Source organism: Passer montanus, unplaced genomic scaffold, assembly GCF_014805655.1.
Source record: "Passer montanus isolate IOZ18808 unplaced genomic scaffold, ASM1480565v1 scaffold147, whole genome shotgun sequence".
Classification (NCBI taxonomy): Eukaryota; Metazoa; Chordata; class Aves; order Passeriformes; family Passeridae; genus Passer; species Passer montanus.
In genome coordinates this window covers 68,132-91,741 of record NW_024361718.1, presented here as the reverse complement: position 1 = coordinate 91,741, position 23,610 = coordinate 68,132, and the positions used below count along the sequence as shown (strand labels likewise).

Sequence of the window (23,610 nt, the reverse complement as noted above, 5' to 3'; positions counted from 1 at the left end):
ACAGCTGACACCTCCTGATCCCTCCCTCCGTCCTCAGGCTGGAGAAGTCTCCTCCTCACCCTTACCCTCCTTCCTTCTCTTCCTCCCACAGAAACCAAGGGGAAAACAGTTAAAAAAAATCTTTAGCGACTCCTGCCTCCGGACCGTGGCCTCGCTCAGTTTCTGAGTTTTCCTTCCCTGCTTATTTCCTTGGATCCAGCTCGATGGTAATCTGAACCGAGAAACATGAGCCTGCGAGACTTTCTGCTCACTCTGCTGCTCCCGGCCGGCTTCCTGTGGGGGGGCTCATGTGCTCAGCGCCCAGAAATCATCACCCAAGTCTCAAGCACAGAAGGTAAGCCTGGAATGCTTTCCAGGGTGGTTTTCCTTCCCTGGATCAGCAGAGAAGCCTGACTGCTGTTTCCCTCTGGGACAGATGCCTCTGCTGCAGACACACAGCAGATTTGTTGGGACGTTTGGGCTTGCTGAGGACAGCAGTGTAGGATTAGAGAGGATCTGCAAGAAGTACCCACTTTTGTGATTTTGGCTCTTTTTCCTTGGTTCTGTCTGGTCAGGAGTTACCCGTCCAGTGGGATGCAGGAGAGGGGGATAACAGTGGATACCCTGGCTTTCTGAACTATTTCTAGCTTTCTGAATTATTCTGGGCTGGATGCTGGCTCTAAAGGGAAGTTTATGTTATTGCTCTTTTTTAAAATTGTATTTTTGGCAGGATGTGTCAGAAATTTTTTACTTTCTTATTGTATTGATTGCTAAAATGGTGAGTGGTGGTTTTGAGTGGTTCCTGCAGCTGCATGTTATTTGGTATAAAAAGTAGTATAGGTCTTGCAAAGATATCTTTTGAACGAAAACCGGGAAGAAAGTATAGTAAAGTGTTAAATGCCACAAAATTATGTTTTCTGAAAAAGCAATCTTGCTTGTTCTTGATGCCAAGGGGGTAAGGATGTGAAAGCATTCCCCTTAGCCTATGTCCCGGGAGCCTACTAGGAGGAAAATGGGGTGGGCAGTGCGGGAAGCCTGGGAGGGGCAGGCGTGCAGCAGGACTGCTGGCCAATTCCTGCCTCTCCGCTTCTTCCCAGACTGCCCTGTGGACCTGTTCTTCGTCTTGGACACCTCAGAGAGTGTTGCCCTGAGGGTGAAACCCTTTGGGGACCTGGTTACCCAAGTGAAAGATTTCACGAACCGTTTCATTGATAAGCTCACCCAGAGGTACATTCCCTGGGGGGTTTATCCAGACTGCTTTGGGGATGGAGACTGCTGCTGGGTGGGATGCTGAGATCCCCTTGCATGTCTGTCCACAGAAGGAAAGAGGAAAAGCAGGGATGCTGGGGAGGGGGATGGGAGCCTCTACCCCCTCTCCCAATCCTCAGCTGCTCGGTTTTTTCTCTGTCTGTGCTGACAGCAGCCGTGCGGCTTTAGCAGGGCTGCTTGCACCCACTCTCAGGAAAGGCAGGAATTGCTGGAGCAGCAGACATGGCAGCCCAACCCCACCACCTCCGGGTGGCTGTGTGGTTATTGTGCAGTGCCAAAGCCGTGCTGGTCCCTGTGCTCAGGCCCAGAACCACCCGGGTTCATGGGTGGCAGCAGGACCCCTCTGGGGTTAAACTCAGAACTCACAGGGTGAGCTGCAGAGCAAACCCTCCCTTGCCACTGGTGCGCCCCAGCTTTTGATGCCCCTTTCCCCAGCTCTTTATCTGCCTCGTCCTCACACACCTCTGCAGCCACTAACCAAGGTCGGACCCTGGCTTTCCCAAGGGAATGCCCAGGCATGTCCAGGAGCACCAAAGCTCTTGGATCCCGGAGGAGGTGCTGCTGGGCTTGACTGCAGGCAGAAGATCCATGGATGCACAGGAGCACCACAAGTGCTGGAGGCACTTGGGTCTTGCTGAGCTCCTCAGTGCAGCAGGAGATGTGTGCTGGTGCCCAGAGGGGCACTGTGGGGATGTTCCTCTGCTGCACCTGCTGGAAGGGTAATGCTCTGTCTCAGGAGGGTTAGGAGGGGGTTAGCAGCTCACCTGTCCATTGCCCAGGCAGAAGAGTTGTCTCACAAGGCTTTGAGTGACCAGGAGCCTTGTGCTTGGGAACAACCTGCCAGGCCTCCATCAGTGTAGCATCACTCTCCCCTGTGCAAGGCCCTGGGCTCAGTTCTGCAGTGGGATAGAGGGAACAGCAGTGCACAAGGTCCAGGTGGCTTTGGGACAGTTCCTGATGGGAAGATGTGCAACACTACTCCTTTGGGACTGGCCCCTGCTTACTGAAGAAGAAATCACATCCCTTTGGGATTGGTCCCCATATCCTGAAAAGACCTTTTTTTGGGCAGTGGCCAAAGCACAGGTGGTGCTTCTTTCCCAGGAAGTCACAAGTGCTGGATATGTCAGTGCACAGGACAGGGCTGCAACACACACACACTCATCCTTCCCCAAGTCAGAGCATCCTTCCAAGGGAGGCTCTCTGATTTTAACACATCTGGCAGGGGGAAACCTCTTTGCAGGGTGTTTCAGTGATTGCCTCTGCCTTGCACACACACACACACACACACACACACACACACACACCCCTGGCTGTCTGGCTCAGCCCCTCCTGCCCAGCTCCAGCCCCTGGCACCTCTTCCAGAAGCCTCTCTTGCCAAGCTGTTTGATCCCTGCAGACGCCCACCCAATGCATCGCTTTGCCCTTCCGCCCACGGGACAAGCTACCCCAGGGCCCAGTGCTGTGCTTTGCATGGGAAGCATGTCTCAGCTTTGCAGGAGAGCAGGGAACCCTGGCAAATCCTTGTTCTGCAGAGGATTTGCATTTTCTGTGCTGGTGCAAGTGAAGCGAACCCTGTGTCCTGGTGCATCCGTGCAGGTACTACCGCTGCGACCGCAACCTGGTGTGGAACGCGGGAGCGCTGCACTACAGCGACGAGGTGGTGCTCATCAAGAGCCTCACGCCGATGCCCAGCGGGCAGAGTGAGCTGAAGAACCGTGTGTCATCTATCAACTATATCGGGAAGGGCACCTACACCGACTGCGCCATAAAGCGCGGCATCGAGGAGCTGCTCATCGGGTCAGGCAGCGATGCCACAGCGGGCACAGCAGGGGGGGGGTGTGTGGCTCTAGTGGGTGGGAACTTCTGGGTTGGGACAGCCCTGTGCGTTGTGCAGAGCTGTCCCCAGGCTGGGAAAAGAGATCACAGCATGGCAAGTTGCTCCAGCTTTGCTAGGATAAGGCACACCCTGACCACAGGCTGGGGCACTGTGTGGAGTGAGTGTCCCCAGGTGTCCAAACCACACCTCTCCAGATAAATTCTTTCAACATTAAATCCTGTGTTTAAACCCTTCCAGTGGTTCCCATCACAAGGAGAATAAATACCTGATTGTGGTGACTGATGGACATCCCTTGGAAGGTTACAAGGAGCCCTGTGGAGGCCTGGATGATGCTGCCAATGAAGCCAAACTCCTGGGGATCAAAGTGTTCTCTGTTGCCATCTCCCCCAACCACTTGGTAGGGACCACACAGCAGGGATGCTTCTGGCAGGTGGTCCCCAGTGGGGCCATGGGACCCCCAGTGTGACAAAGGAGGGGCACTCAGAGCGTGCACAGGTGCCCACAGGTCTCATTCTGCCCTCCCCACCCCCAGGACCAGCGGCTGAACATCATTGCCACAGATCACGCCTACCGCCGCAATTTCACTGCCACCAGCCTGAAGCCCACCCGGGAGATCGATGTGGAGGAGACCATCAACACCATCATTGACATGATTGTAAGTACTGCCCACCCCGTCCCCAACCCGCCCCCTCCCCAGGCTCCCCTGTCCCTCTTAAATCCCTTCTCTTTGCTTTCTTGTCTTGCAGAAACTTAACACGGAGCAATCGGTGAGTGTGCCCCTGTGACTGAGCCTGTCCCCTGTGGGTCACCATGGCTGGGGTGTTGGTGGCACAGCCACCAACACCCCTTATAAGCCTGGGAAGCACCCCCAAGGCTGACCCTGCTACTGCCACCTCTTCTAATGCTGTTTCCTCCTTCCTTCTGTACAGTGCTGCTCCTTTGAGTGCCAGGTGAGTCAGGCTTTTGAGAACCCTGTCCCCTTCCCTCTTATCCCTCTGGTCTCAGGCAGTGCCTCAGGCTGGTCTAACCCACACATCTCTCCTGCAGCCTCCCAGAGGGCCCCCTGGACCTCCTGGAGACCCTGGTCATGAGGTGAGGGACTGGTTGTGGCTGTGCTGTGGGACTGGGACAGTGGGATGGATTCACTGGGGATGCTCAGAGACCTGGAATCATTCTAGTAGAACCAAGAAGGTTGGAAAAGGCCCCCAAGGTCACCTGTGGGGCATGAACCCACACCATGCTCCCATATGGCCAACACCATCTGCTCCTTGTATGTGTAGAGCATTTCTGCTCCCATCCTCCCTGCTCTTCTTTCAACAGGTCATCGTTCTATTCCTGGGGATGATAAACTAACTGTGTTTCTCTCCTGTACTGCAGGGAGAACGAGGCAAGCCAGGTCTTCCCGGCCAGAAAGGAGAGGCTGGAGACCCAGTAAGTGAAGGACCAGCCCTGGTGGCTCTGCATAGGGGCTGTTTTTTGGCTGCTTCTGGCCAGACCTCTCAGACACATCCTCACCAGCATCACCCTGTTTCCATGGGATGTGCAGTCATGCATGCTGTGTAGTAGGGTGGCTCCTCCTCTTGCTACAAGGCTTCCTTGTTCCTCACCCAAAATAGCTGTCCCTCCTGCAGGACATGTCTCTGACTCATGTGTGCCAGCCCAGGGGTGGACTCTGGGCTCCCTCTTGCATCCTCTGACACAACAAGCACAGCAGTGTTACAGGGAAACCTTTGGTAAATAACCTGAGAGCATGAGGAAACTATTTCTCTCCTCCTCCCTCTTTTATTTTACTAGGCACACTTATTTTTGGGAGGCACATTTCTTCCACACACCTAAGCATGCAGTTACGAATCTTGTGTGCTCCCAGACTGGAAACCCCATGCCATGCACTTTTTCTTCCCAAGGGTTTTCTGCCCTTCCCTTTCCTCCCAAATGATGTGTCCCCAAGCACCCAGTTTCCCTCACCTCAATGAAGAGCTGGAGATGGTGGAGGTGAAGGCAGCTCCTCTTGGCCCTCCACAATGATCCCGTGCTCCCAGCCCAGGAAAACAAGGATCAGAGTTATGGGAGAGGCTCCTGTGTGAGAGAATGGCAGCTGAGCCCCATATCAAGAGTCTGGAGGGATGCTGTCCAGCGGTGGTGACTGTATCTGCCCCTGTAACACAGTGTTTCTGTCCCCTAGGGCAGGCCAGGAGACATGGGACCTGTTGGCTACCAAGGAATGAAGGTATGGGGGGCTAGAGGCTCACAGAGGTGGTTCAGAGGTGGGCCATAGGCTTTGTGCTGCAAGTGTTCTCATTCTCCCATTTCCCTTTCTCCCTTCCTCTCTAGGGTGACAAAGGAAGCCGAGGAGAAAAGGTGAGGACAGCAGAGATGTTTGGGAGAGATCCCTATGCCCCCATGAGTGATTATCCTGTGCTGGCCCTGCAGCTGTGTGGTGTTGGGGTGTGTTATATGCCTGCACACCCACCCCTCCTGCTGGCACTGCCTGAGCCAGGAGCAGGGATCCAGCAGGATCCAGTGGGATCCAGTGGTGTGCAGAGGAGTGGTGAATGCCTGCATGCTCAGACTGAGCTGGTGTGGGGACTGCACTGCAGTGGGGGGATGGATCTGCTTTGCATAGACATCTGACACCTCTGTCCTTCCCTCTGCAGGGCTCAAGAGGAGCCAAAGGAGCCAAGGTTAGACACTGCTTTTGCACCATTTTTCTCAGTTTGAGGTTTGGGAGGCATTGGGAATTTGGGAATCAATTCATGGTCCTGGTACTCTGTTTCAGGGTGAGAAAGGCAGACGTGGAATCGATGGCATTGATGGCAGGAAGGTAAATCTCTGCTCCAGGGCACTTTGCTTGGCCTGAGCACCCTGGCTTTTGCCCCTCCAAAACCATTGTTGGGTCTGGGGATGAAGCCTGTGGCGCAGTGGAGTCCCTCCCTGCAAGGCCATCCATCTGCCAGCCAGGGATGGGGCTGGAATTTCCCTTCCAGGGGTCTGGGATGATGGATGGGGTCTTTCCATGAGTGTCACTCATTGGGAACCCCTGCTTTGGCTGCCTGACAGGGTGAAGCTGGATACCCTGGATTACCTGGCTGCAAAGGCTCACCTGGATTTGACGTAAGTACCCTGTGGGTGCTCCTTGCATGCAAATGAACAGCTCTGCCATGATGGTGTGTGGAAATAGGGAATTGCTTGGAAGTGTGTGATGCTTATATCCCAGGCATGGCACCTCGGGGCTGACCCTGCAGCAGTCTGCCTCATCCTTGTCTGGAAGCTGTCCTCAGTTGCCCTGGGGCTGCCTGACATTTCATTTTCCCAGTTTCCCTGCTTTTTCCATGCTCCCGGGATGACACATTTGTGGTGGCACCAGTGTCACTGCAGTCCAGCTACAGCAGCCCAAAACCACCTTTTGCTGTCATTTTCCTCTGAGCTTCAGAAGTGTTTCAGCAATGTGGGTGCAGCATTGCTTGCACAGCTCCATGGTGAAGGAGTCTCTTCTGGCCATGTCCCTTCTGGCTTTCCCACCTGGGAGCCGCCTGCCAGATGCTCAGTCCATGGCCAGTTTCCTGCAAATGGTGTCACCAGTTCAGGTTTCAGTGACACTGCCTTTAATTTTAACAGGGAGCTCAAGGCCCACCTGGACCAAAGGGAGATCCTGGTGCTTTTGGACCCAAGGGAGCAAAGGTGAGTTGCTCTGCCCAGCCTCACATAGAGGAGGGATGCTGAGGAGGAGCAGGAGGGAGAAGTGGAAATTTCTTGCACTGACTGGGGCAAGCCTATCACAGAATCAGAACAGTTTGGATGGGAAGGGACCTTAAAGTCCACCTCATTCCATTCCCTGCCATGGGGGGTGGAACATTCTACTAGAACAGGTTGTTCCAAGCCCTGTCCAACCTGGCCCCTTCACTAGAGGACGGCCTCCATCACCCACAGTGTGGCCACGGTTTGAAGATGCCCACCAGCCTGGCACAAAGCATCCCTAAGATATCAGGGGAATGCTGTGAAAAGGTGGCTTTCACTGGGAGTGGAGTAGGGAGGGATCTGTTGGCATGGGGAGACCAAAACCCTGAAAGAGGCTTGGGGGTGCACTGTGGCTCCTGACAGCCTCTGTGCTGTGGGAGCTGAAATCCACTGCTGGGTGCAGTCTTGATGGTGCCTTGTGTTCTTGTGAAGGGGGAGCCTGGGAATGACGGAAAGCCTGGACGACAGGGGATTCCTGGCAACCCTGGAGAGAAGGTGCGTGAAGAAGCACCCTTGTGTGAACATCCTCTTGCTCTCTGTGAGAGGACCCCTGCTACAGTCTGGGCTTTGAAGCAGAGCTTGCCCAGATCTCTCCAAGTGTGCAGGGCTTTGATCCAGGACTGTCTGACTTCTTGTTTGCATCCCTATGCCTTGCAGGGACTTCCTGGGAACCGGGGTGAGCCTGGACCAGCAGGAGAGACTGGTGACGAGGTGAATTCCCTACATGTGATGCCCTTGTGTATGCTTTCTGGCCATCCCCACCCCCTGACCACCTCTCTTGTTTCTCCACAGGGTGCTCTAGGTGAGGATGGTCCTCCTGGAGAACGGGTAAGTGAGAGCACCTCTGCCCAGGGCAGGGGCTGGTACCCTCTGGAAGAGGAGGATGGGGCCTGGAGCTGAGCCTGCTCAGAGGTGGGCAGTGAGGGAGGGGTTTGCCCTGCTGGGAGCAGGCCTTGATTTTGTGATGCCACCCTCTCTTTGCAGGGCAGCAATGGAGAGAGAGGACCCCCAGGCTCGCCAGGTGACCGTGGGCCGAGAGGACAGCCGGTAACTACACCCTCAGGGCAGCCTTCCACATCTACTTGCAAGAGGGGTGATGCTTGGAATCCAGCAGCTGGGAATAGGTGTCCAGTGGCTAATTCCACCAGTTTGTGGGCCAGCAGGCAAGCTCAGTGCGTTGACCTGCCAGTTTGTAAGGGATCTGCTGTTTCCCCTTTATGCTGGCAGGTGATCACCAAACAGCCAAAATCCAGAGGAGAGCATGCCCAGCAAGGCAAGAGCAAGTGAACACTGTCAATTCCTTCCTCACAACTGAAAAACTAGTTAATGAAGAGGAAAGAGTCAAGGTGTCCTCCTCTGGGTGTTCAGGGGCTGCATGAGCTACCAGTGGCTCAGGCAGGAGGGCACAGGTACAGTCAGCAGCAGGGCAGCATGAGTGGGTATGGATGGAAGGGGGAATGCTCTTCCCTCCCCTTTTGAGTGGGAGTCACTAGGAAAGTATGTTTCCAGCCTGCTGGGGTGAGTCATCAAGCGTGAGCGTGGGAGGGACAGGAGGAACCCTCAGCAGGCCAGGACAAACATGTGGCAAGCGACAGCCATGCCACATGTCACAGGGAGGGGCAAGGGGTGCTCTGTGCCGGGTGGGGGTGGTGGGAGCCAGGACATTCCACAGCAGCATCTCATAATCCCATCCACCATTGCACCACTCATTTCCTGCCCCTGCAGCGAGGACAGCCAGGACCCAGCACCAGCTTGGAGGGGGGCAAAGGTCTGCCTTGGGGAGGGGGCAGCTCTGGCAGGGGGCTTCTGGCAGCCTCCCCCTTCCTGTTTACTGCTCAGGGAGCACCGGTGCTGCTGCGCGGAGTGTGCGGGGCAGATGTGCAGGACACAAAGGCACGCCAGTGTCCTGCAGTTAAATTGTTCAGCAGACGATGAGCTGCTTCCTTCCAACTTTGAGTCCAAGCACGAGGCTGTGTAACCTTGCCAGAAACGTCTCAGGGCCATTTGGAAATTGGGTTTTATATTTGCTGTTTGGCTTATGCATCTGGATGCCTCTAGGTTGCAAACAACAGTTTTAGGTCACCAACTTCTCAACTGCTTCCCGTAAATTCCCCTCTCCTCTGCCTCCCCGACTTGCTCGTTTCTGGCTATGTGTCTGGATGGGGAAGGTGCTGCAGAGCCAGCCTCGGTTTGGCAGTCACACTGCCCTGTTGGGATGCAGCTCTGCTGGATTTGTGGAAGGCTGTTCAGTAAAAGGGAGCTGAGCCATATTCATGGGGTATTTCCTTCTGCTGGAACTGTTGGGGTGCAAAACCACCGAGACTCAGGATTTCTGTGCCCTACTGGTCTGTCAGTTCTCTGCAAACAGCCTTGGCTCAGGCTTCTGGGTGTTAACAAAAGAGAGGGGAGAACATTGTCAGTGAGGAGTGAGGGTGTCTCTCTTCGTCTGTGGCTCATTCCCATGGAAATCCACTTAGCTCCATAGGGATGGCAGGCTGGAGGAAAGATGCTGTGCTCCTTTCCTTGCAGACTGCCCAGGGCAGGAGCTGCTCTAGAAGAGCAGCCATGGGTGCAGAGTGTGGCTAGTTTGGGTCCAGGGCCTGTATTGGCAAAAGATGAATCTCTCCACACTTTTGCTTTTGTAGCACAAAATGGGTGGAAAAATGTCCCCTAGATGCAAGCTTCAGAAGGCCTTTCTCTTAGGGCTATCTTCTTGGATTCAATGTGGCCACACTAGCCTTCCTCCATCTCTGACAGCTCCCTACTCAATTCCTGAATCTGACTGAAATCCTTGCCTGTTTGGATGACTGCATTTCCATCCCACTGTGGGTGCTGCACCCCTGCTCCCCATGGCACACAGGTCCCTTTGCACTCACACCTGCTCCTCTGTGTGTGTTTTCAGGGACAGCCAGGACCACCTGGTGACCAAGGGCGGGAAGGACCCCTCGGTCCACCTGGCGACCAGGTAAGAGCTTGGTTCAACCTTCTGGATCTCAGATGGAAGTGGTTGGGACATCAAGGAGAGTAGGATGGGAGGTTTAACTGATGCCACAGCATCCTGGGGCAACTTCTCAGCATCTTCCAGACCAGGAAGGAAAGCTGGTGAAGAAGGGCAGGGATTTTTATGGGAACCCAGAATATGAACAGGGCCAAAAAAAATGGAGACTTGGCTGCTGGACTGTGGGCAGAACAACCTGCACACCATTTCCCAATCACATGGAAACAGATGTTAACACATCTGACAGAACTGGAAACTGGCAAGTGCAAGATGCAGCCACACACAAAATGTTCAGGCCTTGGGCCAGAAGCTGCTCACTTCAATCAGGGGTGTCAGTGAGACATCTTCTGTCAGTGAGGATATCCTGACGTGGCCTCAGTGGTGTCCCTGACACTCTTGGCATCCTGCAGAGACAGCCTCTCCCAGAGCCAGTGTTCCTCAAGTCTGCTGACTGCAAGGTGTGACCCTCCTGCTCTGGGGTCTGCTTGTGCCTTGTGTGCCTCAAGAAACAGATCTCAGACTGCACGGGGTTGCTGGAGAGCAGGGTTGACGACCTCCAGCCTGAGGAATGCTTCTATCCCCTGCACAGTTGAAGGCTCCTTCTTCCCAGCTGATAACTTGAGGTCTGGAGGTGTTGCTGGGTCACTCCTTCATGGCCATAGCACTGATTGCAATGGCCAACAAGATCTTTGCACCTGAGCAAGCACACTTTGACATCACCCTTGGACTGGGCTCTGTAGGAGAACTCCCCTTCTACCCACACCATTGGAGTTTTAATAGATCCCAAGATAGAGGAATGTATCAAGATAAACACTCCCACACTGGCAGAGCAGGACTCCCACAAGAGGTGAAGCATGGAGGCCAGCATGTAGACAAATGTGAGACAGCTTTTAAACTCCTTTCTGCTTGGCCAGGTGTTAGAGAGCCCTTGGAGAAGATATGGAGTGCAGAACATGAAGGGGGGGCTGTTGCATTCGTATTGTCCCCAGCATGGGTGACCCCCATGTCAGACCTGCACTGTGCAGAGAGAGTTTGGCAGTATCCAGCTTGCTCAGGTGTCTTTTTGGGAGGCGGCCCTGGTGGGAAAGCAACTTTTCAGATATGTGCATGTAATGATCCACTGATCAGTGCTGCAGGCTCGTGCCAGTAAAGGAGGCTGGGGCTGGACCCCCAGCTGCCTCTACCTCTGTATGGTAGAGGCACATTCCAGGTTCAAGGCAGGAGAAAGACCATGTAGAAGACAAAAATTTGGTGCAAGTGTGGTGGGGAGCCAGGCTGGGACAGATCATGCTTCCAGCCAGCCTTTCCTGTTGGGGAGGAAGAGGAGAAGGAATGGTCTTTCCTGTGGGCCACCAGTTTTCCCTCCCCACCACTGAACTGTCAAACCTCTGTCAGAGAGGGAAGCATTACAAAAGCAGCTCCAGTGCCTCCTCAGGCCAGAGGCTGCCCCAGTGCTCCCACCACTCCAGGGAGATTTGAAAAATAGTTGCAAAGTGAGGATGATTTTTCCATGAGCTGAGGAAAAATTCTTGTGTTAGGCCAAATTAAAAAGAAATGTGTAATTAGGTTTGGGTAAGAGTGGGACCTTGGCAAACACAAGTATTTTTCAAGCCATGTTATCTGCAAGCTCTGGACCTTGGAGTGTGTTTCTCTTGGCAAGGGGAAAGTGCTCCCGCTAACCTGTGACTCCCTTTCATCCTGTTTCTATTTGAGGGAAGCTAAAGGCCAGCACGCTCTTTCCCTGAGCCTTGTGGGACAGGTTTGGTGGCCCTTCTCTATTCCTGGCTATGGTGCCTATCCCTCCTGTCAGATGCTTGTTGCACCCAGAGAAGTAGTGGACAACATTTACTCACCTCAAATTCTGTGTCATTCATCATAAACTCCTCCAAGGCCATGAGGGATTTGCGCTGTGCAGCTGCAGTGAGGACGAGACTGGAGTGTGAGCCAAGGGTGCCATGGCTCCAGCCTTGGCTGGTGTGAAGGATCACAAGTTCCTGTCGTTCCTTCCAAGATTTCCCTCTTCTGGGCTTTTGTGCAGAAGTAAGGTCACATACCTCAAAGCAGTTCAGTGTTCTGGACTGTGCTATTTTAAGTTTTCTGCGCCCACAAGGACACCTTTCCTTGGAGGAAGGGCGTGTATGGATGTTCAGCACCAGCTCTCTACATCTCTCCGTCCTCTCCATTGCTTGGGGACTGGCTGCTCAGGCAGCTCCATATAAAATACTGCCTGAATATTTGATGTGATGCCAGAGCATAACTACCCACTCATTGTCCACTATTATATCCCACCTCCTGGAAAGCAAACCCTGCAAAGGGCTGTGGGGACTGAGCAGAAGGTGGAGGGGGTCCCTTGGGCACCTGTGGAACTCTCAGAGAAAAGAACCCTCCTCCTGCCTCCTCTCCTCTCTCGTGGTGTCTCTGGCCAGCCCTGCAGCTGGCGGAGCAAGCAGCGGCTGCCCAGATGGAATGTGGCAGCTTTGGTCTGTTCCAGCACATGCTGCCAGGACTCTGCAGCCTTCTGAGAAAAGAAACTCCCCAGAGCCACCCCGGCTGTGACCCAAGACTTGTCCAAGCCATAAGGCACATGGAGGTTTGTGTCACCTTCAGGGTGATGTGCTTGCACCAAGGACCATCCTCCAGGGGCACCTGTGTCGCAGCTGATGAGGTACCACTGTGCCACACAGCTGTGCTTTGATGCCAGAAAGCATCAGCCTGTCCTCCCTGCTCCTCTTCCCACCAGGTCCTCTGTTACTGGGGTGAGCTCTGAAGGAGAGGGATGGCTTTGAGTGCCTTGGCTGCCATTAAAAGCACATGATGTGTGGCCTATACCTGTGTTGTCACAGCTTAACCCAGAAAGCTTTTGGGTTTGGTTCATGCTCAGCAGGGATCTACCTCCCACAAGGTTTTGCGGAGAAAATGGTGTTAAGGGAGGAAGGAGAAAAAGAAGCCAGACACGGCTCCTGAAGCACCTCCCCATCAGTATTCACCCACATCTAGAGGTCCATTTTAGGGCTTTCCAAGGTGGAGCTAACTTTCAGGTGGGCACCTCTACCCATCAAATCACAAAACAAAGGAACTAGCCCTTCAGGGCAGGAGTGGCAGCAAGAGAATGCTCCGTTGAGAGAGTTTTCTGTGTTTCCCTAGGGTGAGCCTGGACCTCCAGGACCCAAAGGCTACAGGGGAGATGATGGCCCCCCCGGCAGTGAGGTCAGTGCTGCTTCATCATTGCTTCTTCTGCAGGGAGGGGATGCAGGGCAGATGCTGCCCGTTAGGGCTTTCCCCAAATCCTGTGGATACTGGAACGCTATTGAACCTATTGGTACAGGCTGCAGTACTGGCTTCCTGGCAGACACATCCAGATGTTTCCATGGGTCCTTAAGGCCACAGCTGCCTTTTCCCCCACCTCCCACAGGTCATTTCTTGGAAAGGTTATAGCTACACCACAGGAGCTTCCCATCATCGGAGCTGGGGAAGATGCTGTCTGGGGCAGCCACCTGAATCTGCCAACTGGTTTGATCCCCAGGGTGGGGAGCAAATGGAAGCCAAGCACAGCTGTTGGCTTACATAAAAATCCTAGAACATTTGATCCTAGTTTGAATTCTAGTTTGGGTTCAGACAGACCTTAAAGCTCATCCTGTTACCTCCCCCCTGCCATGGGCAGGAACACCTTCCACTATCCGAGGTTGCTCCAAGCCCCATCCAGCCTGGCCTGGAACACCTCCAGGAGTGGGGCAGCGTGTGCCAGGGCCTCCCCAGCCTCTGAGTAAAGAACTTCTTTCTGACATTCAGTCTAAATCCTCACATTGCTCTTGTATAAGCAGAACACCTCCATGGTGGGCTCGTGTTGGTAGCTTGATGTCTCAGAAGTCGTCTTCCCAGCTCAGATGATGTTGTGCAATGCTAGACTCCTTCTTCTGCCTCTTCCAGGGCCCAAAGGGATTGCCTGGAGCACCTGGGCTGCCTGGGGACCCTGGGCTGATGGGAGAAAGGGTGAGTAGTACTGCTGGGCAGATACACTGTCCGAGGAGAACAGAATCCTGCTGCCATGCTATCTGAGGGGTCTGCATTTCTTTATCTCATCTGTGTCTACCTTCCTTTCCAGGGGGAGGATGGTCCTCCTGGGAATGGCACAATTGGATTCACAGGTGCCCCAGTAAGTTTTTTGTGCTGCCTTGAAACTGTAATACCATTATGTCTACTTGTCCAACCTAACACACTTCCTTTTTTCCATTCCCAGGGGCAGCCAGGAGACAGAGGCAACCCTGGCATTAATGTAAGTGTGCTGCTTCCTCGGCCACACAGGATTTACCTTTGGTGGTGGTTTGGCACTTGGAACTTCTCTGTCAGCTGCATATTGGAATGGGCTCCCTGAAGCAACCCTCTATTCCCTCTGCCCACCTCTCCCTGCAGTGGATGCTTCCAGTGGAAGCGTCCTGCTGTGGCTGTAACACACAAGAGCAGCAGCTTGCACTGGGTGCTTTCTGAAGCAGTCCCAGAGCCAGAGTTTGGGAATGTCACCCAGGTGAGCTGGATAATGCTATGCTGAGGGATTGATTTGTGTTGGGTCAGTGGTTGGACTCGATCTTGGAGGTTTTTTTCAACCTAAACGATTCCATGATTCTGTAGCAGTGAAAGCCGTGAAAGCCACCAAAACATTGTTTTCACCAAGAGCACTGAAATCTGGTGCTGGGAGCCTGTGTGCTGCTCTCCACCCCTGTCCCAAGCCACCTCACAAGGTTACCACACACCGGCACCAACTTTACCATGCTAGCAACAGCTAGTCACACAGCAGTCTCATCCATACTGTTTTTCAGGGAACAAAAGGCTATGTTGGACCTAAAGGTGATGAAGGGGAAGCTGGCGACCCTGGCAATGATGTGAGTAATCATGCTGAATCCTCTTTTCCTGTGAGCAAAGTGCAGGAGCCTTGTGCAGTGATGGGCCAGAGCCCATCAGACTTTGTAAGTCTTCAGCCTTTTGCCTCTGAGCAGTGACTGATGGATAGCAATGGGAGCTCCCTCCAGGTATTCATTCTGCATCCGACGCTGGCAAACCTTAACCTTTGTTAAGCTGAGATGGGCATCACCTCTGCAAGGTTTTGTATGCTTCCAGATGGCATTAATGATGATGGCACTGGTGATCTGAGCTTTATCACTGCTCCATGGAGGGAGATTTCCCCAGTGCCCCTTCCAAGTCCTCATTTAATTTGGTATAGCAACCTCAGATAACATTATAGTGGTGAAGCAGGGCTCATGAGACATCTGGAGGGAAAGGTGCTGTGTAGGAATCCTTAAAATCAGAGGGTTTTGGTAAAGCTGCAAAAGGCAGACCCTAGAGACGGCAGAACTGTGATTAGAGCTAAGCAGTAGCCATAAGATTTGTCAGCAGAAAAATTATAAAAGAAGTAGAAAAGTAAGAGCAAATAGAACAATGATCTGCGTATTAACACTTGTCTAGCTACAGGTAAGTATATCTAGTGAGATATTAGGAAGTTTTAAGCTTAATAATGGAGCTTTGTGCATTGTATTTTAAGGTTTACAAGTAGGTATTGTATCCAAAATGAGCAAGCATTGTTTAACCGAAGGTACATGTGCTTATAGTGGTTGGATGGAACTACTGTCAATATGCTTTTGCTTTGTGTGATTTGTCAAAAAACTTTTAAAGTTGTAACGTTGACTTCTTTGTCTGCTGCCTGGGATGTGAGCTGCTGGCATCTTCCCATTGTCATAACCATGTAATGATACTGATGCTGGAAAATGAACAGCTTGAGACACATTCCCCAGCAGTCCCATCCCATTGGTGATTTGTACACAGACCCCCAGCCAGTGATAGTGCTACCACCTGACACATACAGATTTATGAGTTTTGGTTTTGTTTTCATTCCAGAACCTGACTCCTGGGCCCAGTGGCATCAAAGGAGCAAAGGGCCACAGGGGACGTGAAGGTCCCCCGGTAAGTAAGAACCCTGGCAGGGTTGGCCCCAGTGGCATGCATCCCACCATTCCTCCATCCATCCATCCATCCATCCATCCCTCCATCCATCCATCCATCCATCTATCCATCCATCCATCCATCCATCCATCCATCCATCCATCCATCCATCCCTCCATCCCTCCATCCCTCCATCTCTTCATGCTCTGGGTGCTCTGGGAGCAACACCAAGCCAAGCACGCATTGTGTGTCCTCACTGCCTTCCCACCTGGGTGTACGTGGCACATATGGAAGTGGATCTTCTCCTTCCACCTCCATGCAGCAGCAGAGAATCATTCAAACAAGCAGATATTCCTTCTCCAAGTGCAGGGACCAGCAAGTGGGAAGCCAAGAGGCTTTTCACAACTCTGCATTGCTTGGCAAGGTATAATTAGAATACACCACAGATAGGACTGACTGCTCCTGTAACTCCTCTGTGCTTCTGTCTGACAGGGACCACCAGGACCCGTGGGGCCTCCAGGACCAGATGTGAGTGGGACAGGATTGGGGTGCTGCTTGCTGGCCTGCTCTGTGCGTTGCTTTTGCTGTTAATCAAACATTTATATTCCTCTGTTTTCAGGAATGTGAAATCTTGGACATCATCATGAAGATGTGCTGTGAGTATCCCTGTACCTCTCCTCCCACCCTGCTCAGTGCCTTGCTAAGCAAGAGGCAGCTGACTTTTCCCTGTCCTCAGGCAGTGGAATGCCATCCATGGGCATTTCTCCACTTTCATGACCACAATTAAGTCCCCTTGATCCACACACCTCCAACTCCATATATAGAGTAGCTCATAAAACTGTGTCGCGCTTATATGTGGCATAGACTGGTTTTTCTGTGGTTCTGTACAGGGAAAACATAAGCAATGTTGTATAAAATGCTTGAGTGGCCCATTTTGCAATGTTTTTTTTTTTTTTCCTAAATATCATGGTCTATCCCCCCTGGGAAGGGGGGGCCTGGTTTGGGGTGTCCTGCCGTGGGGAGAAGTAGCACATATGTGCTGCAGAGGACTTCTGGCCCATGGCCAGTAATGAAGTGCTGGAAGGACACAGGGTACTTGGAGAACTGACTGTGAGCTCTATACACTGGTGATTTATTTAGCTGTTATTTTTTTTAAATAATAATGAATCAGCATGTGCAGACACAGAGCTGCGTGTGTGTGTGGTGCTCCAGGTCAGGGCATCACAATCTGAAATGGGAAAGAATCTGGGTATTTCAACTGGGAGAGAAATATCCATGAGCTTGGATTGTTCAGGCCATGTGTCTGAGGGTTTGCAGAGACACAAACCTGCAGTCTGCATTAGGGTGTGAAAAATCCTTTTGTCAAGCATTTTAATGTTGTCTCTTTCTCTCCCTTTTCCTCTAGCTTGCTGCGGTGAGTATTACTAGGCAAAGTTGCTCTGCAAACATGTGCTAGTCCTTCTCCTTCCTTGCACCCCTCCCTTCCCCTGCTCCTTGCCTTCTGCTATGGAGATGTAGCGAGAGCCTGTGAGGGAAAACCAGGCATGAGCCAGTTAAGGGAGGGCAGGAAGCACTCTCTGAGAGTGCCACACAGATTAGAGGCTGATGTGGATGGGTTCTGCAACTGGAAAATGGCTGTCAAGGGTGCCCTGTGCCAGCAGGGTGGATTTTCTCCTCCCATTTTATAGTTGGGATGTCTGTTCTGGGCACACTGTGGATCTAGCTCTGTCCTCTTCTTTCCAAATCTTGTGCTGGTCAGCAGAGGAATGTGCTGGGCTTTACTCCCTCATGCTGCCCTGATAGGTTGGGTTTGCAGTCCAAAACCTTGAAGGGAGAGCCAAGGGCACATTATGTTCTTCAGCTATGAGAAAGAGGGGAGCAAACTGAGTCAGCTTCCTCCTGTCCACCAGTGCCACCTCTGTCCTGCTGGGCTGGATGAATGGAAGAAGTGAGAAGGCTTATGAGGAAATGAGTTATGGAATAATTACTGGGTGGTTTGAGGGTACTCACAGACTGAAAATGCTACATGTCTTATTAGGGAGCAAATGCACATAGAAAAATTTGTAAACTGGCTCTCAAGTCTCCCATGCAGCTATTCTCCTGCATTGTTTTACATCGTGTTTTGGGGCATAGGCACCCAGCTGGGCAGGGCTGCAGGAGGCATCAGCTACTTCCTTTAGAAATGCTTCCCTACAAAACATGTCCCTCTGTTCCTGTGCCTTGCTCCAGAGTGCACCTGTGGTCCTGTCGACCTCCTGTTTGTGTTGGACAGCTCAGAGAGCATTGGCCTGCAGAACTTCCAGATTGCCAAGGACTTCATCATCAAAGTCATCGACCGCCTGAGCAAGGATGAGCGGGTCAAGGTGAGATATCCACTGAGTGCTGTGAAATCCTTGTGTGAACTCACTTATTTTTCATTGCAAGCAGGAAAATGGGGAGGTGCCCTCCCTCCAAAAAGCCTCCACCAGGCTTGGCTTCAAGCTGGGGGTGGATCTTCCCAAAATCATAAAGTGATGGAGATTAGACAGCAGATCATTGTCCCAAAATAGACATTTCACTCTTTTTGGGCAAAGCGACTCTGTTTCCTCCATGTCCCAGAGCAGATGGTGCATCGAGCATTCAAACAGCCTGATCAACCAGTGTCTCAGTCTCTCCCTTGTTCTGATGAGCATTTCAGGTGTTTGGAGTGTGTTGGAAGTTTCTGATGTCCAACTCCCACACTTGGATTTAGGTCACCAGTTAAGCACTCTACTAAAAATTACCCTTGCAGCCCAAACCCAGCAATACTGTCCCCATAGTGAGTCTTTCAGTCTGAAGAGGGACACAAATGCTTGCTCTCCTTCCTAGCTCCCCTCTGGTAACCTGCTGCATGTTTTATTTGCCTCTGTGATTTGAAGGGCTGTTGGGAATCCAGACCTTCCTGAAGGTATAACCAGCCACATTTACAGCACATAATCTGCTGTTGAATACTAGCGTGGTGGGCATACATGGGGTTTTTGGTTGGCAAAGAGCCAGTAATAAACAGAAAAGGTAGACCTGGGTAGCAAAACCACTGTGTTGGAAGAAAACCAGGAGTCTTGAAAAGATATCTTCTCATGCAACCATAGAATCTCCTGAGTTGAAGGGGACCCAAGGATCGAATCCAGCTCCTGACTCTTCACACAGAACAATCCCAAGAATTACACCATATACCTGACAGTCCAGTGGCTGCTGTTGAGATCAGTGAGCTGTGAGATCTAGGTTTGAGTCTCCTTTTTACTTACTGTCTCGCCAAACTGGTCCCAATGTGCATCCACTCCTGATGGGGCTCTGACTGGCCAAAATAAGGCAGAAGAGAAACATCAGAGCCTGCCATGAAGGCATTCAGGAGAAACCATCAGCAGGATTCTGAGCTTCTGGATTCCCCTGAGGTATCTGCCCCTAAGTGGTTTCTGATGTGTCCCACAGTTTGAAGCTGGGGAGTCCCGTGTTGGTGTTGTGCAGTACAGCCATGACAACACACAGGAGCTGGTGGCCATGGGGGATGCCAACATCGACAACATCGGAGCGCTCAAGCAGTGAGTCTGTGGGGTCTGGCCAGGGGAACCTACTTACCCCCCATCCTCCATATCCAGGCCAGCAGCTCCTGCAGCTGCAATGATCTAGATGTCCTTTAGTGGAAGGTAGTGGTTGGTGGCATCCTAAGTGGTTCTAAGGCTAAACTAAGAAGCATGCCAGTTTTCCACCCAAATCCCCATGCAGGGTTGTCTCCCTGGTCACAAGCTCTGTTCTTGCTCCTCCAGTACCCATGGGCAGGGCTGGCAGGCTCACTGGTGTCTGTCCTTGCAGGGCAGTCAAGAACCTGCAGTGGATCGCTGGGGGCACCTACACTGGGGAGGCCCTGCAGTTCACCAAGGACAACCTGCTGCGGAGGTTCACATCCGACAAGCGTGTGGCCATCGTCATCACAGATGGGCGCTCCGACACCCTGCGGGACCCCACCCCGCTCAACTCCCTGTGCGATGTCACCCCGGTAAGGGCATGGGACACCTGCCGTGCGGCAGCTGTGCGGCACAGTGGAGGCTCTTTGGGCGTCTCCATGTCCTTGCTACACAAGGCTAAGGCAGGGGCACAGGTGCCACTAGAAGCACTTTCACAAAGTGGCAGGTATACACAGTTGTGAATGCATTAGATGATGAATGCATCCAGTGATGGACTCGAACTTCCCCGCAGGTGGTTTCCCTTGGGATCGGTGACATTTTCCGGAACCCTCCAAATCCAGATCACCTGAATGACATTGCTTGTTTAAGCAGACCAACCAGGCCAGGACTGTCCATTCAAAGAGACAACTATGCCGAGCTCCTGGATGACACCTTCTTGCAGAACATCACCTCATACATCTGCCAAGGTGAATGAAAGGCGGTGGCTGGAGGCAATGGGAAAGGTGACGAGGGATGCAGGATGCCCTCCCTTGTGTCCCCCCAGTCATGCTCTTAAGCAGGGACAAGGGTATCTCATGTCTCAGAATACTTTGTCAGGTCCGCATCCTCACCTGCTGCAGGACATGTCTGTCCACACCATTTTTCATGCTTGTTCATAGCCTTTGCACAGGTGGCAAAGGTGGGTGTTCACCTTCTGCAGGTAAACTTCTGTCCCTTCTGTGCCTCTGTGGGACAAGTGGTTTTCCTGGGCCAGCTGGTGACATTAATCTCTCTTATATTCTTAACAGAGAAAAAATGTCCTGACTACACCTGCCCAAGTGAGTATTGACTCCTCATGCCATGCTGAAGGGCTGTGGGTGGTGTGATGGGGGAAGTGGAGCTTTTGTTTGTGGAAATGCAGGGCTTGGGCACCTCTTGCAGTGGGGATGCTCCTGGTCTGGAGAGATGAGCAAGATCTGTTAGACACTCTCAGGGTCTCTCACACACGCACACACCAGCCCAAAGCAGCTGGGGAAAAGAGTAGGTGGTTGCTTCTCTGGCATCTCAAACCTAGAGAGGAGGCTGTGAAAGTTCACAACCCTCCCAGGTTTTAGCAACTGACCTCATTACCTGTTTCCACTATCTAGTGGTGGAAGCATGAGCAAAATCAGTTCCGTGGCAGGGATATTGGAGAAATATCCCTGAGATATCACTTTTCAATATTTCAGAAATATTGAAAAGTGAGAACAGAGAGGGTTTAATGAAGTACACCTCCAAGTCAGAAACGTAATCAGTCCTCAGAATTTCCATGGAAAGAAGGGAAGTAAGGAGGATGAAGTGGTTCCCCAGACACGCAAGGAGAGCCACTGTGTTTAAACAAGAGTCACTAGACTAGACTCAGACAAATAAACATCTACAGCCTATCCTAAACCAAATAAAATAAGAAATGGATGGGTAAAAGGACAAGTGTAGGACAGCACTGGGGGAGGGGAAAGAAAGCTAGCATGAGTGGATATTTCCCGAGTCTGACAAGGCAGGAAACCTGTGAGACAAACCAGTGACTTTATCGGCTTTCCATGAAAGAGCCAAAGTGTAACAAGCCCTGGACCTTTCCCCTTGCAGTCACCTTCACCGGGCCAGCAGACATCACTCTGCTGGTGGACAGCTCCACCAGCGTGGGGAGCAAGAACTTTGAGACCACCAAGAAGTTTGTGAAGCGGCTGGCAGGGCGGTTCCTGGACGCCAGCAAGCCCACTGACGACTCTGTGCGCATCTCGGTGGTGCAGTACAGCGGCCGGAACCAGCAGAAAGTGGAAGCTCAGTTCTTGTACAACTACACGGTCATTGCCAAGGCCATTGACAACATGGAGTTCATGAATGAAGCCACGGACGTGAACTCCGCTCTGCAGTTCATCACAGAGCTGTACCGGCGCTCTGCCCGCACCGCGGCCAAGAAGAGGGTGCTGGTGTTTTCTGATGGACACTCCCAAGGGATCACCGCCAGGGCCATTGAGAGGGCTGTGCAGGACGCACAGAAGGCTGACATTGAGATCTACGTGCTGGCAGTGGGAAGCCAAGCCAATGAGCCCAACATCCGTGTCCTGGTCACGGGGAAGAGTGCAGATTACGATGTGGCCTACGGGGAGCGGCATCTTTTCCGTGTGCCTGACTACACCTCTCTGCTGCGTGGTGTCTTCTACCAAACTGTGTCCAGGAAGATAGCTGTTGACTGAGCATCTGGGTGGGTTTCTGCCAAGGCCATAGCTGTTTCTGTCTCACCTTAAAAATTGTAATGGTATTCTTGACCAACCTGAGGAATTTACATCTATGCAGATAACATAGTGCCACAGCCTGGCTGTACATAGTCCCCTCCCTTCTCTCTCTGCTTCATCACCTGTGTCTCTACTCTGTTAGCCTCAAATTCCCTCACTGCCTATGACTGCCCTCCCTCCCTCCCCACAGCAGGAAAACTCAAGCACACCTAGCAATAAGCCATCAGAACACAAATACCAACCTCATCCCACTGTGTTTTTGCCAAGAATCAGGATGAGGGCTTTTGTACCACTACAATCCAGCCTGGTCTCTTAAGGCTGATTATGCTCTTTTTAGCTACTTTTTTTTTCCATTTCCTTCTCTCTTTCACACATCAGTTGAGCACTTGCCCAGCTCATCATGATCCTAACCTAATGCTGTGCTTCAAGTGAAATATTCACACTTCAGTAAGCTTTGAGAGAGGATCATTGTCACAGCTGGCAAGTTTGGTTCGTATCTCCCATGCCTGGGGAGGAGGGAGGGCTGGATGGCACTACCCAAGCTGTGTGCAAGCATCTCTGGCCTCCAGAGCCAGGGGATGGGACACTCACTTCCCAGGGCTGGGGTAGAGGTGGGTGGTGGAGCATCCCTTGGAACTGATGCTCCCATTCAGGGCAGAGAGGATGGACACCAACTAAAGGAAAGATGGGCAGCAGCCTTTGGGGAGGGGGGAAACCCTTAAAAGAAGCAACATAACTGCACACCTTCACTTACTGATCTCATGGTCCTACAGTGAAACCAAGAACCTCATGAATAACCTGATAACTTGTTTTATGGTTCAAGCTCCATTCTGGAAAATCTCTCTGAGCCCAGTTAGTGGGATTTTTTTTTTAATTTTTTGATTTTTTTTTAATTATTTTAAAAGAGCAAGCTGACTTATTTCCAGTGAGCTCTCTTGGAGTACTGTTTCTATATGACCACCAAGGAGTTAGGCACCTGGGCCCTAGGGAAACCCACTAACTGCACTATATATTGAATTAAGGCCTCATCCTCAGTCCAGAGAAGTCAAGTGAAAGGCTGTCATCATCTCCCAGGGTCTCTGACTCACACTCTAAGATATATTGACAAAGGTGCTATCACTTATGTGGGTGATGTGGGTCCTTGGTGTTTACACAGCTGTTTCTGGACCACACTGAAAATGTGGTTTGGCTGGGTGAGATTTTGTTTCAGCGCTTCCACTGGTGCTCTTGCTATGAATTCATGCACTTCAGAGAAATCAACAGCGACTGCCAGGTATTGGCACCCTAAACTCTTTACTTTGTATCCAAAACTCCATTGTACCAGTTAGGTTTATTTTATGCCTGTGTCTTACTAAAATTGTCCACTTTGGAAATTTGTCAAATAAATTGTTTTCCACAGTCTCTTTGGGTGTTTGTCTGACTTTCTCCCTCCCAGATCTTGATTTTACATGCTAAGAGATCTCTAAAAGGTCCTTGGGGACCTCACACCTCTGTGTCCCAGGGCTTGTCACAGCTTTTCACTGTGGATTCCTGCAAAGTGACTTGTTCCCCAGGCAGTGGGGACATTCAACAGGACATGGTCTCATGTGCTCCTCTTAGTCATGCTGCCTCCATGTCTGTGGAGATGCTTGTTGGGCTTCCTGGAGCTGGGGACACCTCACTCACAGCTGGAAAGTCTGAGGAGCAGCT

General features: G+C 52.0%; 1 protein-coding gene across 1 annotated transcript; it reads left to right on the top strand.

The window, feature by feature from the left end:
- The first annotated feature begins 57 nt into the window (after positions 1 to 57).
- On the top strand, positions 58 to 23,322 carry COL6A1 (collagen type VI alpha 1 chain). Its single transcript, XM_039700959.1, has 35 exons — positions 58 to 334; positions 1,077 to 1,206; positions 2,845 to 3,045; positions 3,323 to 3,482; positions 3,618 to 3,740; positions 3,832 to 3,852; positions 4,015 to 4,035; positions 4,133 to 4,177; positions 4,463 to 4,516; positions 5,268 to 5,312; positions 5,417 to 5,443; positions 5,740 to 5,766; positions 5,862 to 5,906; positions 6,143 to 6,196; positions 6,701 to 6,763; positions 7,253 to 7,315; positions 7,478 to 7,531; positions 7,613 to 7,648; positions 7,805 to 7,867; positions 9,723 to 9,785; positions 12,963 to 13,025; positions 13,746 to 13,808; positions 13,921 to 13,971; positions 14,056 to 14,091; positions 14,633 to 14,695; positions 15,705 to 15,770; positions 16,242 to 16,277; positions 16,369 to 16,405; positions 17,155 to 17,163; positions 17,979 to 18,112; positions 19,197 to 19,306; positions 19,578 to 19,761; positions 19,962 to 20,136; positions 20,458 to 20,487; positions 21,272 to 23,322. Exons 1-35 carry the CDS (start codon positions 226 to 228, stop codon positions 21,880 to 21,882), a joined length of 3,072 nt encoding a protein of 1,023 aa, XP_039556893.1. The 5' UTR covers positions 58 to 225; the 3' UTR covers positions 21,883 to 23,322.
- The last annotated feature ends 288 nt before the right edge of the window (positions 23,323 to 23,610 follow it).

Excerpts from the sequence above, each read along its gene's own strand:
- COL6A1 (XM_039700959.1), top strand. The coding sequence starts at position 226 with ATGAGCCTGCGAGACTTTCTGCTCACTCTGCTGCTCCCGGCCGGCTTC. Across the intron at positions 1,207-2,844 it reads ATTGATAAGCTCACCCAGAG|GTACTACCGCTGCGACCGCA; the intron begins GTACATTCCCTG and ends GCATCCGTGCAG. Across the intron at positions 20,137-20,457 it reads CACCTCATACATCTGCCAAG|AGAAAAAATGTCCTGACTAC; the intron begins GTGAATGAAAGG and ends TATTCTTAACAG.